Source organism: Alexandromys fortis, unplaced genomic scaffold, assembly GCF_014885135.2.
Source record: "Alexandromys fortis isolate MF-2015 unplaced genomic scaffold, M_Fortis_MF-2015_v1.1 scaffold_17, whole genome shotgun sequence".
Taxonomy (NCBI): Eukaryota; Metazoa; Chordata; class Mammalia; order Rodentia; family Cricetidae; genus Alexandromys; species Alexandromys fortis.
In genome coordinates this window covers 17,638,678-17,660,919 of record NW_026067896.1, presented here as the reverse complement: position 1 = coordinate 17,660,919, position 22,242 = coordinate 17,638,678, and the positions used below count along the sequence as shown (strand labels likewise).

The window sequence follows — 22,242 nt, the reverse complement described above, 5'->3', positions numbered from 1 at the left end:
TGCACAGGACCCAGGTTCAGTTCCCCGAACTCATATGGCAGCTTATAACTACTATAATTCTAGTTCCAGGAGATCCATCTTAGTTAGGATTACTATGCTGTAATGAAACACCATGACCAAAAGCAACTTAGGGAAGAAAAAGGTTTATTTGGCTTACACTTCCATATCATAATATATTAATGAAGAGAGACAGGGTAGGAACCTAGAGATAAAAATGGATGTAGAGGCTATAGTGGAGTGCTGTTTACTATCTTGTTCAACATGGATTGCTTAGTCTGCTTTCTTATAGAACTTAGGACCACCATCCCAGGGGTGGTACCAACCCACAACGGGCTGGGTCCTCCCCAACCATCGCTAATTATGAAAATGTCCTACAGGCTTGTCTACAGCTGAATTATTATTATTTTTTCAAGACAGAGGTTCTCTCTGTGTAGCTTTGAAGCCTGTTCTGGCACTTGCCACCAGTCTGGCCTCAAACTCACAGAGATCTATCTGCCAAATGCTAGGATTAGAGGTGTGTACCACCAATGCCCACTCAGTGGCGCATCTACAACTGGATTTTATAGAGCCATATTTCTTTTATTTATTTTTTATTTTATTTTATGTTTGTTTGTTTGTTTTTGATTTTCAAGGCAGGGTTTCTCTGTGGTTTTTGGTGCCTGTCCTGGAACTAGCATAGAGCCATTTTTCAATTGAGGTTCCCACTTCACCAGGGACTCTAGCCTGTGTCAGGCTGACAGTAAACTAGCTAGCTCAGAATCCAACATCCCCTGTTAGCTTTCGTAGTCACCAATCATGCACACTGTGCAGACAGATACATAAAATAAAAATAAATCATTTTTTAGATTTATTTTATGTGTACGAATGTTTTGATTGCATATATATCTGTGTATCATATATGTCCTGAAACTGGAGCTCTAGATGATTGTGAACTGCTATGTTTGTGGTGGGAATCAAATCCAGGTTCTCTACAAGAAAGAGCTTTTAACCACTAAGCCAACTTTATAGCTGATAAAAATAAAAAATATTTCTTTAATAAGTTGGAAGATATTTCTGTTCCTGGTACTGGACTAAAGACTACCTATATTTGTACATAAAAATCTCTTTTCCAGTTGGGTGGTAATAATGCATGCTTTTAATCCCAGCACTCTAAGAGGTAAAAGGCAAGAGGATCTCTGAGGTCACCTTCAACACAGATGACTAAAACTTTAGTTTAAATAAACACTGCTGGGAGTGTAGTTCAGAGTGTGTTTTCATGGCATATATAAGGCCCTAGTTCAGTTCCCAGCACAGGGTATGGTAACATATGTAATGATACCACTCTGGAGGTGGATGCAGAAAGAGCAAAGCTCAAAGTTACCCTAGGCCACTCAGTGAGTTTGAGACCAGCCTGGGATATATGAGACCCTATCTCAAAAAATAAAATAAAATATTTTTTTAAACTTATCCTACAACCAGGTGGTAGTGGCACACACCCTTAGTCCCAACACTAGATCTCTGAGGTCGAGGCCAGTCTGGTCTCCATAGCAAGTTCCAGGACAAACAGAACTACACAGAAAAACCCTATCTCAAAAAATAAACAAACCTCTTCTCCACATTCTTATCAAATATTGTTTGCTTTATATAGAAAAGGAACTATAAATGAAAGCTATGATGTTTCTTTACTGGTTCAAGCAAGCAATTAGGTTGGTATCTTTTTAAAATTATGTTGTGGGAGCGGGTACGTGCACATGCGTGCAGGTGCCCACAGAGGCCAAAGGCATTACATGCCCTGGGGCTGGAGTTACTGGCTATAAGCCACCGCCAGATGAACGTGCTTGGAACCAAACTCACGACCTCTGCAAGAGCAATATGCTCTGTCAACTTCTTAACTATTGAGCTATCTTTCTAGCCCATTAGCTCGATATCTTTAATCATGTTTGTATACTTCAACAATATTTCTGTTTATTTTTCTAATGTTGACAGTGTAGTTAAAAGAGTAAATCATTTCTCTGTATACATGACAGTATATTGCCTAATGATTTATCTTGGAAGTTTCACTAATACTTTCATTTAAGCCTCTGTATGTAACCAAATTTTCCTCTTTTAGAAACCACTGGGTTTCTCTGAAGGCTGAAGAAATAGCTCTACAGTTAATAGTACTTGCTGTTTGATCACAAGGACCTGAGATCAGATGCCGGCACCCACATGAATGTGGCATCCTGTTCACATCTGAAACCCAACACTGAAAAGCAAATTATTAGGGCTTGCTGGTTTGTAGCCTAGCTAAGAAAATCCACCTCTAGGTGTAGGGAGAAACCATGCCTGAAAAAAAAATTTCAGGATGGGCATGGTCTCTCTAAGTTCAAGGTCAGCAAGGCTACATAGTAAGACCAGACCCTGTCTAAAAAAACAAAACAAACAAAACCACAACACAAAGAAATAAAAATAAAAATAATTTAAACTTGAGAATCCTGGTAACAAAATCTAAGAAGTGTGTGTATTACCTCTTCTTTAATTTCTTCTTTTTCTTGGACTAGTGGTTTTGGCTCAGGTTTAACTGGTTCCAATGGTGGAAGGTAGTTTTTAGTGTAAAGACTTTCAAATAGCTTGTCCACAAAACCTGAAGTCTCTAAAGAGAAAAAAAATATTTAAATGTTATACAAACAAAAATGCAAAGTTTAAACACTGTTGCCAATGCTTTTAGATGAACAAGGTATCTTCAAAGCTGCTGTCAGGCTTTTAAAACCAAGACTTACCTTAAAGGAACAGACATCCCCACCTGAAGAGGTTTTGTTTCTTTTTAAATCCTTCAAACATAATTGCATGTTTGCAAATGAAATGTGTAAGATTTTGTTGCTTAAGAACAAAAGATTAGAAACAAAGTTTCTATAAGCAAGAGACTAACAAATTATCAAATAAGAGATTACAAAATTTCTCTTGACCTATTAAGAATATCAGATCTAAAGATATAAACGAAAACTTAGTGTGTTTATCTGTTCAAAGAAACCAAAATGACAAACTGTGTACTGTAGATTGAAAAGAAGCCTATGTAGAATAGGAAGAAGTAATCTCACAGTATAACCTTATGTGTTGGATAGACTGCACTACCTATTCAAAGACCGAATTAGGTAGGTTTGAATGGGTTGAAATCAGTATCTGTGTTTGACTCAACTCCATGTTTTGGTCTATTTGAAACTTCCTCAGACAAATAAAATGAGAGAAACAGGTAGTTTTGCTGAAAACACAAATGTAAAAATATTTCTAGTTTTACTCTAATTAAATGTAACTTTCATTGGTTACCCTTAGGTTCACCTAAGGAACACCTAAAGGGGTATTGTTCAGTGGCAGAGGGCTTGCCCTGATGGTTCAATTCCCAACTCAAGGGAGTGTTGGGTATTTCGAAGGCATCACTGTGGGTAATGATACCACAATTATTATGTATTTTACATTTCTAAAATGCCAACTACTTTTATCTCAGAAAAGCATCTTCAGACAAACTCCTTTACAATACTAACTTTATAAGTAAACTTTTTTTTTCAAAATGGCAAAACTTTTAGCTGAAGTAGAACATGGTTCATACTTTTAATACTATAATCAGGAGGCTGGGTGGAAGAATCACCCACCTAGACTACTTAATGAGTTCCAGGGCAGCCTGTACTCGAGTGATATCCCCAAAAAAGGATGGATGGATGGATAAATAAATAAATAAATAAACAAACAAATAAATAAGTAACACAACCCAGGGACTAGACAGATGGTTCAGCAATTAAGGGAGCTTGTTTGCTGCTCTTACAGAAGAGTCAGGTTTGGTTCCAGAAACCCCATAGCTGCTCATAACCACCCATAACTGAGTTCCAAGGGAGCTGGAAACCCGTAGTGGCCTCTACAGGCACCAGGCAGGCACACAACACACTGACATATGTGCAAACAAAACACTCATTCGTATAAAATAAAAGTAACTTTTAAAAAACTAAAAATATAGTTGGAGATGTAGTTGAGTGCTCACTATGTAGAAAATCCTGGGTTTAATCAACAGTAAGCCAAGCTTAGTGATTCATGCCTGCAATCCCAGTATTTCAGAGGTAGAGGCAAGAACAGGAGTTCACAAAAGTCTAAGGTCATCTTCTAATACATGACAAGTTCAAGAATACCCTGTGCTATATGAGTCCCTATCAATAAAGAAACACACAAGAAAAAAATAAAACTGTTAACTCTTGTTGACTGTAACATATAACTTTAAGGTAATAAATTAAGACTCTTCAAAACATTTTATAAACAACTTTCTTCATACTCTTGTATTTTCACACATACCTCTTTTGTAATTTGAAAGACAGTTCAATATGGATGGATGGATGGATGGATGGATGGATGGATGGATGGATGGATGGATGGATACAAAAAAATAGGGCTAATGAGTGGGTTTAATGAGTAAAGGCCATTACCACAAAGCTGCTGACCTAACTCCAATCTCCATGACCCACATTGTAGGAGAGAAACCACTCCTGAAAGTTGTCCTCTGACCTCCAAATGCATGTTATGGCACACACACAAAATAAATAAATGAATGCAATTTTTCAAAATCTATATACCAAATGCTGTTGGTTTCAAGAAAAGGAAAAGCAAACAAGGATAAAGCAGATAAACTGGCAAATATATAGGGTGTTACAAGTGCCATGAAAAAAATAAGGCGCATGGTGGTACCTGCCTTTAATCCCAGTACTCGGGAGACACAAGGCAAGCAGATGTTATGAGTTTAAAGTCAGCCCAGGATATATACTGAGAGTCTTTCTTAAAAAAGGGAATAAAGCAGGCTGGAGATGGACAGATGGCTCAGATGTTAAGAACACTGGCTGCTCTTCCAGAGGTCCTGAGTTCAATTTCCAGCAACCACACAGTGGCTCATAACCATTATGAGATCCGCTACTCTCTTTTGGCATGCAGGTGTACATGCAGACAGAACACTATATATAATAAATAAAATCTAAAAAAAAGGGGGGGGAATAGAGCGTCACTGAGAGGAGGAAAGGGTAACTGGAATATGGGACAACCACATTACACAAACTACACTGGGGAATGCTGTCAAGACGACATTTGAAGAAATCAAAAGGATGAGAAAGAATCTTCCAGGCAAACAAAAGACACGGCCAAGGGCTCTGAGTAAGGACACACTCACTGACATCCAAAGACAGAGGGGTGGGCAGTGTGATGTAGAGGAAGACTGGGTAAGGGTGGGATAGGGCAGGAACTATCAAGGAAACAGCAAGAAAAACTTCCTGCGATTTCTGTTTGGTTGGAGGATGTTGGTAAAAAGACAGCCCAGTAAAAGGCAACTGATCTTCTGATCCTCCTGCTTCCAACTCCCAAGTGTTGAGTCATAGGCAAGCACCTCATGTCCAACTGAAAATGGGAAGTTAAAGGTACAAAAATAAGAAAATCATACTCATTCTTCTTGGACCTCAAGATACCGCAGCCAAGAGAGAAAGAACATTGGGTTCTCTGTATTATATTAACAGCAAAAGTACACAGTTTCCGGGATGAGGAGATAGTTCTTTTTTTTTTTTAAAGATATTTATTTATTTGTTTGTTTGTTTGTTTGTTATGCATACAGTGTTCTGCCAGCATGCCTTCAGGCCAGAAGAGGGCACCAGATCTCATTATGGATGGTTGTAAGCCACCATGTGGTTGCTGGGAATTCAACTCAGGACCTCTGAAAGAGCAGCCAGTACTCTTAACCTCTGAGCCATCTCTCCAGCCCCGGGGGAGATAGTTCTTATACAAGTGTAAGAACCTGAATTTGAACCCAGAATCCATGCCATAGTGACAACTTATTTGCAGCCACAGTACTGGAGAAGGAAGATTTCTGGGGGCTTGCTGGTCAACCAGCCTAGCCTACTTTGCAAGTTTCAGACCAATGATACAAACTCAAAAAAAACAAGATGGAAGGTTCCTGAGAAATGACACCAGAGTTGACCTCTTTTTCACCAAAAGTACTTATGTGTACCCACTGCACATGCGTGATTATAAATATAATAAATATATATACATGGGCATGCGCACACACACATACAAAAGCACTAGAAAGCAACTCCAGTAGCATTAAATAGCCCTCAATCATCAACTAAATATTACCAAAAGCTGCAAGGAATCCAACAAGTATTAGAGCCACTGTCTCAATATAGGAAAGAAACAAAGAAGGACGGGAAGAACCTGTCCTTCCTAAACACATAACAAATAAGTAAGCATTCTGAATGGGCATATTAAAGTACTGAAAGGACCCTTACTACTTTACTGTAAAGTGTCTCACTTCATAGACACATACAGTAAAATTAGAATGATACAGAGATTAACATGGCAGTATGCAAGGAAGGACTACACACAAATTCCCAAGTGTTTTCCCCCCTAAGCTCATGCCTTTATGAAGTTTGGTTGTGTTGCTTCTGTTTTGTTTCAGACAGGGTCTTGCTCTGTACAAGTGACCTGAAATTCTGTAGATAAGCCCAGGTTGGCCTCAAACCCACAATTCTCCTGCCTCAGTCTCCCAACTGTTGGGATTACAGCCATGTGTCAGCAGTCCTGGCTGCTTTCAGGAAGTTTTAAATTAGAAATATTTGCCTAAAATACTTAAAGGCCCACAAAAATTACCTTTTTGTAAAAAGACGTCAAGTTGATCAGCACAAAAGGCTTTCAATTCTTTCTCAGGTTTGTCCTTCTTGACCAGTGCTACAACATAGTTGGCTAGGGCTGAAGGGTCAGCATCACATCTAGTTAGACAAAGAGAAAATTAAAATTGTAAAACACTGGTTGTAAACAGTGATGTTATTAATGAAATTACCCATTTTAGAAAATCAAAGATTTAAAGTGACTTCAAACACAGGCAGCTATTGTAACAAGCAGCATATATGTACTCCAAGTGAGATTTTCCTTTTCTGTTTAATAATTACTTTGCCTACTGTTTCCAAGGTTCTAGTAAGAACAAGAACATTGAATCAGGACATTTATTTGCTTTCTCGGAAGCAACAGGGAAAGGGTAACCCCCTAAACTGCTGGCACCAATATCACCCCCAGTTTCGTGTGACCAGTGGAAAAAAAACAAGGAAGGGAAAGTGATGGACAGATTATTCCTCTTCTCAGAGTATCTTACCCTAGAGCCACAGGGACCAACATCCCAAATCAGCTTTTCAAACTACTATTAACCTCACAGCCTGTTCTTTAGTATTACTGGTTAGTTTGCTTCACAGCTGCAAGCAAAAGAAAGCTCCAAGAGCTAAAAACATGTATACAAGTGCTTGAAAGGTGGTAGAAAGAACCTTCATTTGTTTTGATACTCAAAACACCTCCTATGCCAGAGATCACATGATTCTGGCTTGCTGATTCTTCCCCAATCTGTCAGACGTAATATTTGATCTATGTCATATCAAACTAAAAGTTTACATGTTGATATATATATATATATATACACATAAAATCAATTACATATGTATGTATTTTAAAAATAGACTAGATCTCCTAATACATGCATATTTAAGTAACACATACCCAATGTGGCCTCAAAGGGTTTTTTGTTTGTTTTATTTCTGAGACTGGATTTCACTCATCTGGAATGTTATGTATGGTCTCAACTCCTCCTGCTTCTGCCTGCTAGAAATGAAGGTGTGTGCTACCATGCCTTGTTCTTACTAAAGTAAAATGAACATTCAGGATGATAGTAGTCATTGTATAAGCAAAGTGATCAAATTTGTATAAATGCTATTCAATATAATCTTGTTTGACAATTCTTAGGCTTCCTTTGTCAAACAGAAAGCTTAAGACATTTCAACTTATGACTGTCAATCACATTTCCCAACAAAAGAAAAACTAGTACCTCTACTTCAGAAATGATGGTTCAAACCTATAATTCCAGAATTTGGGAGACCAGGGCAGAAAGATCACATTGAGTTCAGGGACACACTGGGCCAAGCAAACTATCTTAAAACAAATAAGCAACTAAACAAAAGCCTACATATTAGTAAAAGAGCAAAACTTTTCTTCATTGCCAATATTGTCTTAAGGAAGGATGATTCTTTAAAGCCACACACCTAGAGACTGGGAAAGTCCTTACAGCACAAGCATGAGGACCTGACTTCGGTTCCCTAGCACACATGTAAGTTGGAGGTAGCAGTGTGTCTGTAATCCGAGCATGCCAATCAGCAAATTTCAGTAAGAGATGAGGTAGAGCGGGAAAGAGGAAGAACACCTGATGTTGACCTCTGGCTTCCACATACACAGAGAGAGAGACCATGTACCTTAATTCTAGAGAGAGACAGAGACAAACAGACTATGCACCTAACTTAAAAAAGAAAAAAATATAGTCAATATCAATTTTATAAAACACAGAGCTAATTTACAAAATCAGAAGCAAAGGTCAAAGTGTACTAAGAATGAATATGTATTATTATTTGCATATTACAATAATACAAAATTTAAAAAGAAAGTCAGCTGGGCAGTGGTGGTGCAAAGCTTTAATCCCAGTACTTCAAAAGCAGAGGTCAACCTGGTCTACAGAGCTAGTTCCAGGACAGCCAGGGGTACACAGAGAAACCCTGTCTCAAAAAAAAAAAAAATGAAAGGAAGGAAGGTAAACTCAGGGTTTCTATTGCTGTGATGAAACACCATATCCAAACAGCAAGTTGTGGAGGAAAGGGTTTATTTGGTTTACACTTCCATATTGCTCTGTTCATTATTGAATAAAGTCAGAACAGGAACTTAAACAGGGCAAGACCTTGGAAGCAGGAGCTGATGCAGAAGTCATGAGGAGCAGCTCTTACTGGCTTGTTCCCTGTGGCTTGCTCAGCCTATTTTCTTATAGAACCTAAGACCACCAGCCCAGAGATGGCACCACCCACCATGGGCTGGGCCCTCCACCATTGATCACTAATTGAGAAAATGCCTTACTGCTGGACCTCATGGAGGATTTCTCAACTGAGGCTTCTTCCCTTCTTTTTTTTTTTTTAATATTTATTTATTATGTATACAATATTCTGTCTGTGTGTACGCCCTGCTGGCCAGAAGAGGGCACCAGACCTCATTGCAGATGGTTGTGAGCCACCATGTGGTTGCTGGGAATTGAACTCAGGACCTTTGGAAGAGCAGGCAATGCTCTTAACCTCTGAGCCATCTCTCCAGCCCGGCTTCTTCCCTTCTGATGATTCCAGTTTGTAACAAGTTGACACAAATCAGCCAACACAGATACTCTTCTTGTTTAAATATTTACACGTGTGTGTGTGTGTGTGTGTGTGTACATATATACCTGTGGGGATCAGAGGACAACATGTGGAAATCGGTTCTCTCCCTCCCAACACGCCCCTCCCAACACATAGGCTCTAGGGACTGAATGAACTCAGGTTAAGAGGCTTGGTGCTTGGTGACCAGCATCTTTACCTGCTAAGCCATCTTATCAGTCATGGATAAGGATAGTCTCTAGCACAGATAAAAAGGATACAGAAAAATAAATAAGGGATTGAAGAAATGGTTAAGTGGTTAAGAATATGTATTTCTCAAGCTGGGTGGTGATGGTACACCCTTTAACCCCAGCAGAGGCAGGCAGATCTCTGTGAGTTTGAGGTCAGCCTGGTCTACAGAGCTAGTTCCAGGACAGCTAGGGCTGTTGCACAGAGAAACCCTGTCTCAAAAAAGAAAGACAAAACAAAACAAAAGAATATGTATTTCTCTTTTAGAGGACCTGGGTTTGATTGCCAACACCCACATGGTAGTCACCACTGCAACTCTAGTTCCAGGGTATTCAACTCCTATTTCTGGCCTCTGCAGGTACCACAAGATGTGCACACACGCACACACGCACGCACACACACATACACATATGTACACGCAAAACTCATAAGCATAAAATATTTAAGTAAACAAATAAATGTGGCAGAAAATGGCAACGTTATTTTTTTTCTGGTATTAGCAAAACATCTTTAGTCTCAATACTTGACAAGCATAATTCTGAGTAAGAGACTACGAAGCCCAGTTTGGTGGCTTACACCTTTAATCTAGGGGCTGGCAGATGTCTGTGAGTTCAACACCAGCCTGGTCTACATAGTGAGTTCTAGGACAGCCAGGGCTATTTAGAGACCCTGCTCAAAAGACAAAACAAATCAAAAAAGAATATGAAGTTTCTAGTCAGAAACAGTTAATCCAGTTACTGGGTTAAACAAACCCAAGTACCTTTGACATAATTTAGTATTCAGACTAAAAGACAAATACAGAATTGAGCAGTTTTTGATGAAACACATTTTAGGGAGATTAAAACAAGTTATTAATATCTAGCCCATGCTAGCCTGGATCTCACAATGCAGCCCAAGCTGGCCTCAAACTTGTATCTGTCCTCCTGTTTCACTACTAGATTTATAGGCATGTACCACATACTTCCTTCTAGATCTCAGGAAACACATTTCAATGTAATAATGCTAAAAATTAGGGTGAATTATTTAAAAAGTAGAATACTCTAGGAAAGGTGATCACAGTTTAAAGAGTTGTTTAATATAAATAAATAACAGTGTATGGTAGACTCATACACTGAATACAAATACATACTACATTCAAAGGAATAAGAAGAGCATTCAAATCTATTATCTCCCAATATGTGCCAATAAAGTGGGCTATCAAAGAAATCATCAGTCTGAAACACTAAGTCACACTACGTGAAAGATGAAAGAAACAAAGACATTTGGGGGTCTTGTGCTGAAACTATTCAGACCTTTCTGAAGTCTTACTCATCCCTTCAACACAGCAACTCCTACTACATAATTTTCAAAGATTCACAATAACACAATAGCATGGTACGATACTTAAGCTAGTAATAGCCCAAGAGAATTTCAAGAACTGTATCACAGAAACAACCTAAGACCCTTTTTCCTACCCTAAGTCATCCTTTTCCTACTAAAATGATTTTCCCTTCCTGATCCATGAGTAGGATGCAACAACAGTACACAAAGCCTTTAGCACTTTTACAGAACCAAGTTCATATATTCTGCTTGACCACTAATACAGCACAGCTTAGAAAGAAATTTAAAATTTTTTTGCATCTATACTAAACATGTATATTTCCCAGATGGGTTTCTGTTAAAAAGGTTACAAAAGTTACTAACATATATCTTAGATTATTACATTGGACTGGAAATGGTGGCTCCAGGGCTCTGTAGGTGGAGGCAGGACAGGAGTACAAGATCAGAGGTCAAATTCAGTTTAGCTATAAGAAACATTGTTTCAAAAAACAAACAACCATCATTCCAGAAGCAGAAGAGGCAGAAAGATGAAGAGGCAAAGGAGAGAGGAGAAGCAGAGGAAAAAGGGAGAGACAATGGAAAGTGAGGTGGGGCAGAGGAGAAAGAGAAGTGGGGAGAGAGGGAGAGATGAAGAAGCAGAGAAGGGGAGAGGCAGAGAAGAGAGGGAGAGATGAAGAAGCAGAGGAGAGGTGGAGAGAAGTAAGAGGGCCCAAGAGGCAGAAACAGGTGGATCTCTGAGTTACTGGCCAGCCTAGTCTACATAGTGAGTTCCAGGCCAATTAAGGTTATACAGAAGAACTTGCCTAAAAACAACAAACAAATAAATTTATTAAAAAAACTAAAACCTAACACTAAAATTGCAAATCTGCAAGGCAACTAAATGCTCCACTCAAGACAAGGGCTAAGTGAGATGGCTCAGTGGGTGACAGCCTTTGCTGCCAAGTTTGATGAGCTGAGTTCAATGCCCATACATATAACACACATACATATAATGTACACACACGAATAAGATTAATTTTTAAAACGTTTTAAAAGATTAGGCAGAGAACCCTCCTTGGGAAGTAAAACTAGGCTGTAACTTCATGCAAGTAAAATATATTTCATATCACATATACTTTTCTAACATATATCTGCAAGACAAATTAATATGTTACAAGTCTCAACCTTTAACTGCAATAACAATCAACAAAAGAAAATTTCAAAAACTGTGTTACCAATATGAGGACTCATTAAAATTCATATCCTATACAATATAAGACATTTTTAATAAACTTTAAGTCATCTTAGAAAACAAGATCAGTTACACAACAGACCTGTTGATGCAGTCCTGAAGTCCCAGCTATCTGAGATGCTGAGGCAGAGAGAGGGATTATAATTTCAAGGCCTTCCTGGAATACAGAGTGAACTAACAGCCTAGGCAACTTAGTGAACCCCTATCTCAAAATAAAACTAAAAAGTTAGGGCTACAGCTCAGTGGTGATTACCTAAGTTCAAATCCCCAGCATTATAAAAGAAAAGAGAGAAAAAATTAAATCAGAATTTTTACTAGAAAAGGCTAACAAAAATACTGACCTACAAACATCTACAAAGCCCTCAAATTTCAATTCTTTTCTCTTTTGATGAATTCTCTATTTGTAGACATTACTATCTGTACAGCTAAGGCACCAGCTTCAGATTTCAGACATATGCTAATCCCAGATGAAAAAGTAAAGGTCCTACCTTTGATACTTCTAAAAAGTCATTACATTTTTTGCTTCAGGAAGAAGACAAAGTCTAGTAACCTCCTTCCACTTGGACAAAATCTACATTTTTGTTAACATGGGCCTGATTTTAGCTTCTTAGTGTGATCTCTGTTTCAGAGATAAGACCACTAATAAATAAAGTGTCAATGAATCATAGGGAAAAGGCCACTTACTCCTAATGTGTATTAACAGTCACCAATAATCATATTTACTAAAAACTAGACAGAAGAAACAAAGTTAAACACTGAAAAGACTTAAACACTAAAAAAAAAAATCTGTTTATTATAGAGACAACATTATTTCTAACCAAATAGTAATAACAGTCAGGGAAACCACTCTGACTATCAGAGATATAGGAAATATTAGGCATGCACAGTGATGGCTATAAAAGTAATGCACAAATATGAAAATGCTTTCCCGATGTAATATCAATTAGAAATTAAGCTAGAACATTTCACAGTGAGTGCTTACAGCTACAAAGTTCCTTCATAAAGGAGAAACTGAAAATAAACACTGATAATTTTATTTTCTATAATGCACTAAATAAAGGTTTCACCTCTTACTACCCTCACATTGGGGATTAAGTTTCAACACATGAACTCTGGGTGACATTAAAACATCAAGACTGTAATACTTTCCTCTCACTTTACCCACACCCCTTTTTTGAGACAGGGTTTCGCCACACAGCCATCATGCTGGCCTTGAACTCCCAAGTGCTGGGATTAAAAGAGTGCACAACACCTCACTCATCCTAGTCTTTGTTGGTTGTCTTTTGTTTTTGTTTTTGAGACAGGTTTCACTATGTAACCCTGACTGTCCTGGAACTCACTATGAAGAACAGGCTATCCTGGAACTTACAAGAGATGACCCTGCCTGTGTCTCCTAAATGGTGGTGGGATTAAAGGCACCACTATGCCTGGCTTCATCTTACCCTTTCTTTCTTTCTTTCTTTCTTTCTTTCTTTCTTTCTTTCTTTCTTTCTTCCTTCCTTCCTTCCTTCCTTCCTTCCTTCCTTCCTCCCTTCCTTCCTTCCTTTCTTCCTTTCTATCTTATCTTACTCTTAATTAGGAGTTTTCACGAAAGTATATATGGAAGAGATACCCTCCAGATTTTGTTTTTGTTTGTGATAATATGCATGACCATACACATCCGTCAGTTCCAAATGCAATTTTGATATCTGAAACTTAGATCCTAGGTACCACCAGTTAAATATATCCACAAAGTTAAATTAGAAAAAAACAAATCTTTTTAATGCTGGGACTCAAACCCAAGGCCCTCTGCATTACTCTATCACTAGGCTGCACTCCCAGTCCAAACTTAATTTTCTAATAGTTAAGCAATTGAAATATACACATAAGGCTGTTCATTCGCTTCAACATTTACTATTAATTAAATATTAATTAAATATCAACTCTTTTTGATTTTTCAAGACAGGGTTTCTCTGTGTAACCCTGGCTGTCCTGGATCTTGCTCTGCTGACCAAACTGGCCTTGAACTCAAGAGATTTGACTGCCTCTGCCTCCCAAATGTTGGGATTAAAGGCATACACCATCACCACTTAGTACCACCCAAGTCTCTTGTTTGATGACTTTGATTACTGAGTAAGACAGACCTTGCTCTTCAAGTCACATGACTATGAAAAAAAATTACAGCACAGAATCACATATGGTACAAAAAGACATGCAATAACTATGAAAGCAACAACACCGCAAAAGAGTGAGAGAACACGGTGAGAGGAAACTCGGGGCTATAAAGGCAACTTCTGGCTTCTAGCCTGTAGTTATTGAGCCAGGAAGAATGAAGTCCGAGATATTTAGGAAGCAGAACAGAATATAAGATCAAGTATGCTCTTACTTGGTACACCAAAATATGTCAACAAGTCATCTGGAAAATAACCCATTCTCTAAGTCGGTGAACATCACCTTAAACAAGTCTCATGCCATGCTATAGGCACAAGAATTCTGTGAAGCCACTACAGTACCTTAAAAAATTAGGAATACTTCTCCATCCCAAGAATAGTGTCCCAAATACTCATTACACCCTACTAGTTTATTTACCAGAAGATCAGGCCTAGTGACCAATAGCTCATGTTTCTTCCCACTTGAGGAACTACAGTGATAACTAGTTAGAGTTTAATGTCCTAAGAATTGCCAGTCTACTCCAGACTGTAAACCATGCCTGCCATGACTACTGAATCAATAAATAGGAACTAATGAAATAATCCTACTCTTGCAGCTTTTGCTACCCTTTCCATCATATGCCAAAATAACATATTTCCTATTATAGTTGAAGACTCTGAAATTGCCCGAACTCACAGAAACTACACGCCAAGTCCATGACTTTCACTAGCAACTCCTATTCTTTATTTTTAAGGATTTATTTATTATGCATACAGTGTTCCACCTGCATGTATGCCTGCACACCAGAAGAGGGCACCAGATCTCATTATAGATGGTTGTGAGCCACCATGTGGTTGCTGGGAATTGAACTCAGGACCTCTGGAAAAGCCAGTGCTCTTAACCTCTGAGCCACAAACTCCTATTCTTACTTACAAGATGGCAATGAGTCAAAGACTATGTTATACACAAGACAAATGAATATTTGTTAAAGATGGCAGTGGCACCCAACATTAATAAGCAAAATATCTGCAAAGCTTAGTGTATCTTCATATTTCAAAAACACAAACTGTATGGTACAGAGTGCCTGAAGAACACAAAGCACTTTTGACAGTCTGCACTATTACCATACTATGTTTGCAAAGTAGGGGAAAAGGCTAATATTTAAGAAGAAAGATAATATCTGAAAAATCAAAATTAGACAGATATAAGTAAGTAGAAGCTAACTGCCCTGATTCACACAACAATGTACTATTATAATACACAGACATATCCAAGAAGTTTACAAACCCCACCAGTCTTTTAAAAACACACATCACTGGATGTAGTGGTACACGCCTTTTAATTCTAGCACTTGGGAGACAGAGGCAGGTGAATCTCTGTGAGTTGGAGGCCAGCCTGGTCTACAACGTGAGTTCTAGGACAGGCTCCAAAGCTATTCAGAGAAACCCAGTCTCAAAAAATCAAAGCCAAACCAAAACAAACAAACAAAACCATACACCAATGTCATACAACTTGTAATCAAAGCACTTATTCTAAGACAGGATTGTGAGTAAATTGAAGGCCACTCTGGGCAACAGTGAAAAACAGGCCAGAATATGCTATATAGTAAGATTTGTCAAAAAGAAAAAGAAGTAGGGGGGGGGAGGGGGAAGAAAAAAGAAAAACACATCAAGTAAAATTTTTACAATAAGCCAAACAAGAAACAACACATACTTAAAAATTTCCATTTGAGAACTCAGTGATAGAGGGCTTACCTTGAATGAACAAGGTACTGATTTCAAATCTCAGTATTATAAAAGAAAGACAAAAGTTAAATCTTATTTATTTAGGTAGAAATGCAGGTCTGTCACTATAATAAAAATACTTGGCCCCAGAGACTTGGGTCAACAGGGAAAGACACCTATCAAACAAGACATGATAACCTGAATTGGATCCCTGGAACCGACATGGAGGAAGAAAATGAACTCCTACAAGTTGTACTCTGATTCTACATGTAGAAACACACATGCATACACACACAAATTAATTTCTTAAAATGAGTAGTAATTTCTGATCAAATGATGCACAATATCACAATTTATGAATAATGCCTACATGATATGTCTGACAAGAATGTCTGCGATTTTTTTTTAGATTTATTATGTATACAGTGTCTGACTGCATGTATGCCTGCAGGCCAGAAAAGGGCACCAGACCTCATTACAAATTGTTGTGATACACCATGTGGTTGCTGGGAATTGAACTCAGGACCTCTGGAAAAGCAGCCAGTGCTCTTAACTGCTGAGCCATTTCTCCAGACCCTACAATTCTTTGTAAGTAAAGAAAAATAAGGATCCTATATAAGATCTGTTAGTCTAATTTGTCTGTGACTTTTTGACCTGATTTCCTCCCCTTTTAGTGTACTGCCATCAAAAATGGTTGCAAAGGTCTTTCTCCAGCAAGCTAAGGGAGGCAACGGGTTATTTATTCCTTCCAGGATGGGAAAGATAGCTCAGCAGGTAAGAACACTGGCTGCTCTTCTACCGGACCCTAGATGGCTCACAAGCATCTCTAACTCCAATTCCAGGAGAACTAATACCTCTCTGACAAACACACTCTGCACAAGACACAGAGTGCACAGATATGCATGTAGGCAAAACACCCATAAAATAAAATAAAAATCTTTTTTTAAAAAAAAGTACAACAGAATTCATGTACTCAGCCATAGCCTGATTCCAACCTGCAAGTACATTATCTCAAAGCCTGACAACTGCTCTGAAATGCTATGTTGTAATAACATGTCAATCTGCCATGAAAAGTGTTCTTGAATCTAGAATATGAAATAAGTAAATTTACAAACACAACCCACATTAGCATATCACTTATGTTTTTAGACTTTCTAGACAAAAAGTAGTCAGCCATGACAGTGTACCAAGAATGAAAATCTATATGGCATTTGCACTTACTATTTTTTAATCAACGGCTCTTTCTAAAAACAATACTATAAGTTAAAAATAAAACTTTCATAGGAGAGACACATTCTTAAAGTCTAATTAGTGATGTTAAGTCTTTTTTTTCTTATTTAGCTTATGTTTATATGATGGAGACCAAACTCAGGGCTTAACATACATTAAAAAGTATGTGCTATAAAGTTTAGCATATAACACCAGCCTAAGTCTTTTTCTTTTCTAATCTTCAATGAGTAACTTTAATCCCAGTACCAAGGAGGCCAAGGCAATAGGATTTTCAGGAGTTTGAGGCCAGTGTGGGCTACAAAAGCCAGGCCAGTCAGAGCTACAAGCTACACAGAAAAATACTATCTCAAAACAAAAAACAGAGGCTGGAGAGCTGGCTCAGTAGTTAAGAGCACTGGCTGCTCTTCCAGAGGTCCTGAGTTAAATTCCCAGCAACCACATGGTGGCTCACAACCATCTGTAATGAGATCTGGCACCCTCCTCTGGTGTGCAAGCATACAGGGAGGCAGAATGTTGTATACTTAATAAATAAACAAATCTTAAAAAAAGAATGTGTGTTTCAATTTGACTTGAAAAAAAAAACAACACAAAACAAGATTTAACACTAAGTTCAAGTAATCTTTTGTTTGGTTGGTGTTCTTTTGAGACAAGGTCTCCGTTACACAGTCCTAGCTAGCCTGGAAATCATGGCAATCTCTTGCCTCAGCTTCTTACAAGTGCACAATGCCATGCCCAGCTTTCAAGTATTCGTTTGTTTTTTTGAAGATTATCCTTATTATATTTCTAATTATTTGTAGGTGTGTGTCCATATTTTGTTATGTACGTGTGAGTGCAGATACCTTCAGATGCCAGAGATGTTAAATCCTCTGGAGCCCAAGTTACAGACTGAACTATTTTACATGGGTTCTGGAAAACAAACTCAGGTCCTTTGGAAGAGCAGTAAATACTCTTAAGCACTGAGCCATCTCTCAAGCTCTCATTCATTTTAAAGTATAATTTTTGATCAAGATCACAGAATAATTAAAATTGTCAGTTCATAAAAGAAAAAAAAACACCCTAACGAAAACATCACTAGCAAGAATGATGACATTCCTACACTAAAGTTTACCTTAATAAAAAGAAAAGAACTGGTCAGGGGCTGGAGAGATGGCTCAGTGGTTAAGAGCATTGCCTGCTCTTCCAGAGGTCCTGAGTTCAATTCCCAGCAACCACATGGTGGCTCACAACCATCTGCAATGAAGTCTGGTGCCCTCTTCTGGCCTTCAGGCATACAAACAGACAGAATATTGTGTACATAATAAATAAATAAATATTAAAAAAAAAGAAAAGAACTGGTCAGTGATTGTGCAGGTCTTTAATCCCAGCACTCAAGAGGCAGAAGCAGTCAGATCCCTGTAAATTGGAGATCAGCCTAGTCTACAGAGTTCAAGGACAGCACAGAATGTGAAGAGAAACCCTATCTTGAAGAGGAAGAAAAAAAAAAGTACTAGCTAGTGCTATTACTACCCAGTAATACATTTTTAGGGTGTTTAAAAAAAGAAAAACTAAATTAAGCCAGGCTGTGGTGGTGAATGCCTTTAATCCCTGCACAACAGAGGTAGAGACAGGTGGATCTTTGTGAGTTCAAGACCAGCCTGGTGGTCTACAACAGCTTGAGAGCTACAGCAAAATCACCTCGAAAAACAAACAAACAACAACAACAAAAAAAAAAATAAAAAGAAGCTATAATGCTAAATGTTGTTACTATCTACCCGAGACATAAAACATACATTTAATACTTTCAAATTTTAAAAAGACAGTAAACAAGATCTCTACTAACAAAGAGAATGAGAGCTTATCAGGGAAAATTGAGGAGAAAATAAAAAAAATGGAACCCTGGGTTCAACATTCTATAATGCAAGAAAAGACAACATTGAAGCACAATTAATAAAAACTCAAGTGACAGAAATTGGGGTTCAACCTGACGGTCAGAAAAGCAAAACAGCCAGTCACTGGCTCTACCTCAATCTGAAATGGAAATCCTGCCTCCAGGAATCTTAGAATGAGACTGAGAGCTGTCTCTCCTGTTTTATAATCCTCTCTAGTTCTGGGATTAAGGGCGTGCAGCACTACCACCTGGTTTCTATGGCAAACTAGTGTGGCTACTGGGATTAAAGGTGCTAGTCATTACTGCCTGGTCAATAAGGCTGGTCAGTGTAGCTGTTTTACTTTTCTGATCTTCAAGAAAGCTTTTATTTATTAAAATACAAATGAGCCGGGCAGTGGTGGCGCACGCACTCAGGAGGAAGAGGCAGGCGGATCTCTGGGAGTTCGAGGCCAGCCTGGTCTACAAGAGCTAGTTCCGGGACAGGCACCAAAAAGCTACAGAGAAACCCTGTCTTGAAACAAACAAAACAAACAAAAAAAAAAAAATACAAATGAAATGCTACTACACAACAGGCATTCAAGACAGACCTTTCAAGAGTTGGTAAGAAAAATAAACAGGTGATAGCACAAGCCTTTACTCAGCACTCAGGGACAGAGGCAGGTGGATCTCTGTGAGTTCAAGGCCAGCCTGGTCTACAGATCTAGTTTCAGGACAGGCTCCATGGAGAAATACTGTCTCAAAAACCAAAAAAGAAAAAAATAACAAATTTTTAAAAACATATAGACTTTCCTGCCTTTTTTAGTTCTTTTCACATACAGTAAAACTGATTAGTTCTATCTTATTCCCAAATTGCACATCACAATCCATTTCCATCTTAGTGCCCTAAAACTTTCCACTGTAGAAAAGGGATGCAATATTCTACCAAACTTTCGAGTATGCCCAGAAGTCATTTTCATTCTAACTGGATGACCGTTCACCTAAACCTGAGAAGCCCTTACTGCACAATTATTTACTCATTCATTTGTCCCTATGCTCTGTTCATTCACTCCCAGAAGGCAAATAACAAACTAACATCCAAACACCCTCCCCACTGCAGCCTCCATTACCATCCTCCATATATGACCCTCCTCCTGAGGTACCTTCCCACCCCCACCCCGCCCCCAAAAACAAAGTAGCAAAACAAAAACAAAAAGTTAGTTAACCAAGTTTCTTGGGGGGAAGAGGGTGATGGTGAGGAAATAACAGATGAGGAGAGCAAGCCGACAATGTCCCCCAACAGCCTCAACTTTACAGTACCTCCACACCTGTGGGGCTACTTCCCAGTTCCAGCCCCTGAAAACCTTTTTTCTTCCTTTCTTTCTTTCTTTCTTTCTTTCTTTCTTTCTTTCTTTCTTTCTTTCTTTCTTTCTTTCTTTCTAACTAGGGTAATCTGATTTCATGATTCAAGGCCCGCCTTTTTCCTCCTCGAACCATCCTGGGGGGGGGGGAGTAGGCAAAAACAGTAATGGGGGAGAGGAGGGAGAGAGAAATAGAGAGAGAGAGAAATAGAGAGAGAAGAGAGAGAGAGAGAGAGAGAGAGAGAGAGAGAGCGAGCGAGCAGGAAATGCTCTTGTTCCCTCCCATTCGGTTTCCCACGCTCTCTCTTCAAATACTCCCTCCTGCCTTCCATCCTTTCCTCCCCACAAGGCCGAGGGAGGCAGAGACTAGCTACACCCGAGGATCCCCAAACTCTCCACACAACCTTTACTTTCTTAAAAAGTTAAAAACGAGAAGCTGATGGTGCCCCTGCTGTCCGTGTCAAGCCTCTCAGTGGTGTGTCCACAGCTGACACTCCTCAAAACGTCTTGAGAGGACAGGTCTCTCATTCCCCTGGTCCCTCAGCAGTCACCCTACGCCCCAATTACAGCTGCCCTGTCATCTTTCCGAAATGTTTACAAGATCCTTATTTATTCTTGGGCCCCTTTTATTTTCCTAACACCTGGATCTTTTATTTAAAAAAAAAAAAAGAAGAAGAAGCTTCAACTTTACCCACTTCAACCTCACCATCCATACTATTAACTAATCAGTCCTTCAACCCTCAATCAGACATAAAAATCTCGACTCTTCCCCCAACAGCCTGCAGTATCTAAAAAATAATCAATTCTGCCATCAACTCCTCAGGAACACCTTAAAATCCCTCAGTATCCTTGCTCTCATCCTCACGAGCTTCCCAGTAATTTAACAAAACCCCTCCGTGCCCGCACATTCACTTCAGCCCTCTTCCCTGTTCTCACCCCTTGGCGCTCACCCCTAACGACGGCTAAGCTTCAGGACCCCCGGCACCCCGAGAAGGCCCTCGACACCGGGCTCCCGGACACTGTTTGCAAAGTCCTGCAGCCCGCTCCGCCGTCCCGCACCTCAGCTCACACATTTAAAAATCCCTCGACAGCCGCGCCACCCGCCCCTGCTCCCAGGTCGGCGTCCTTCAGTCTCCCGCCGGCCTGCAGCCCGGGCCGGCTCCCCGGGTACTCGGGGAACCCCCGCCGCCCGTGCCCGGCCCCTTCCCTCCTCACCTCACAACACCGTGGACGAGTACCAGGCGGGCGGCCCGGACTCCCGCCTCCCCTCCCCCACGCCCCCGCGGGTCCCCAACGCCCATGCCGCCGGCCCGGCGCGGCCCGGCGCACTCACATCGGCTCCAGTAACTTGGCCAGCCAGGACTTGAGGGCATCCACATCCTCTATGAGCATGGTGCAGGGAAGGCGGGCTCGGGCCGCCGCTCCTCCGAAGGCCCGCCGCGGGTCTCCGCTCGCCGCCGCCTCACGTTCCCTCACAGCTCCGGGTGCCCTGACCCACCGGGCATCTTAGAGACTTCACCTACTCCCTGGGCCGGGGCCTAACAGGAACTAACCCAAGAGCCCCAGTCAACCTAGCCCGGAGGCCCCAGTAGGCGGGAGATAATGTGGAGTGACGGGCGCACGCACCAATAGGCGAGAGAGGGCCGCGCGCGGCCGGCCAATCGTAAGACTCTCCCGCCCCGCCCGCCGGCCGTATCCAGTGAGGGCGGAGGGACCTAGCAAGGTAGGTGGAGAGTTCAGTGAACTCCCGGTGCAAGATGGTATCTTGGAGAAGGTGCTGTGCCTCTTAAAGGGTCCGCGGCGCCTTTTTTTGACCACGCCGCCATCCACGCCCGGAATACCGGTGTCTGCTGCTAGCAGTGCCTGGGGGAACCCGGAGAGCCCCTATTCCAGCTTCCTTCCGCTCGTTTTTTTTTTTTTTTTCCTGGAAACTCACTCCGGTGTCCCGAAATGACTCAGCTGTAGTAAATCTGCA

The 22,242-nt window shown here is 40.0% G+C and overlaps 1 protein-coding gene across 3 annotated transcripts in view; it reads right to left on the bottom strand.

Annotated features, from left to right (window-relative positions):
- The window catches only part of Rbm27 (RNA binding motif protein 27), a 68,356-nt gene extending 46,521 nt beyond the window's left edge, over positions 1-21,835 (bottom strand). For all 3 annotated transcript variants that reach the window (XM_050161951.1, XM_050161958.1, XM_050161966.1), the window contains exons 1-3: positions 21,601-21,835; positions 6,625-6,743; positions 2,487-2,611 (exon numbers count right to left, since the gene is read on the bottom strand). In XM_050161951.1, coding sequence (XP_050017908.1) covers positions 2,487-2,611; positions 6,625-6,743; positions 21,601-21,659 — 303 coding nt within the window. In that variant the 5' untranslated portion in view covers positions 21,660-21,835. The remainder of the gene's footprint in view (positions 1-2,486; positions 2,612-6,624; positions 6,744-21,600) is intronic.
- Between the last annotated feature and the right edge of the window lie 407 nt (positions 21,836-22,242).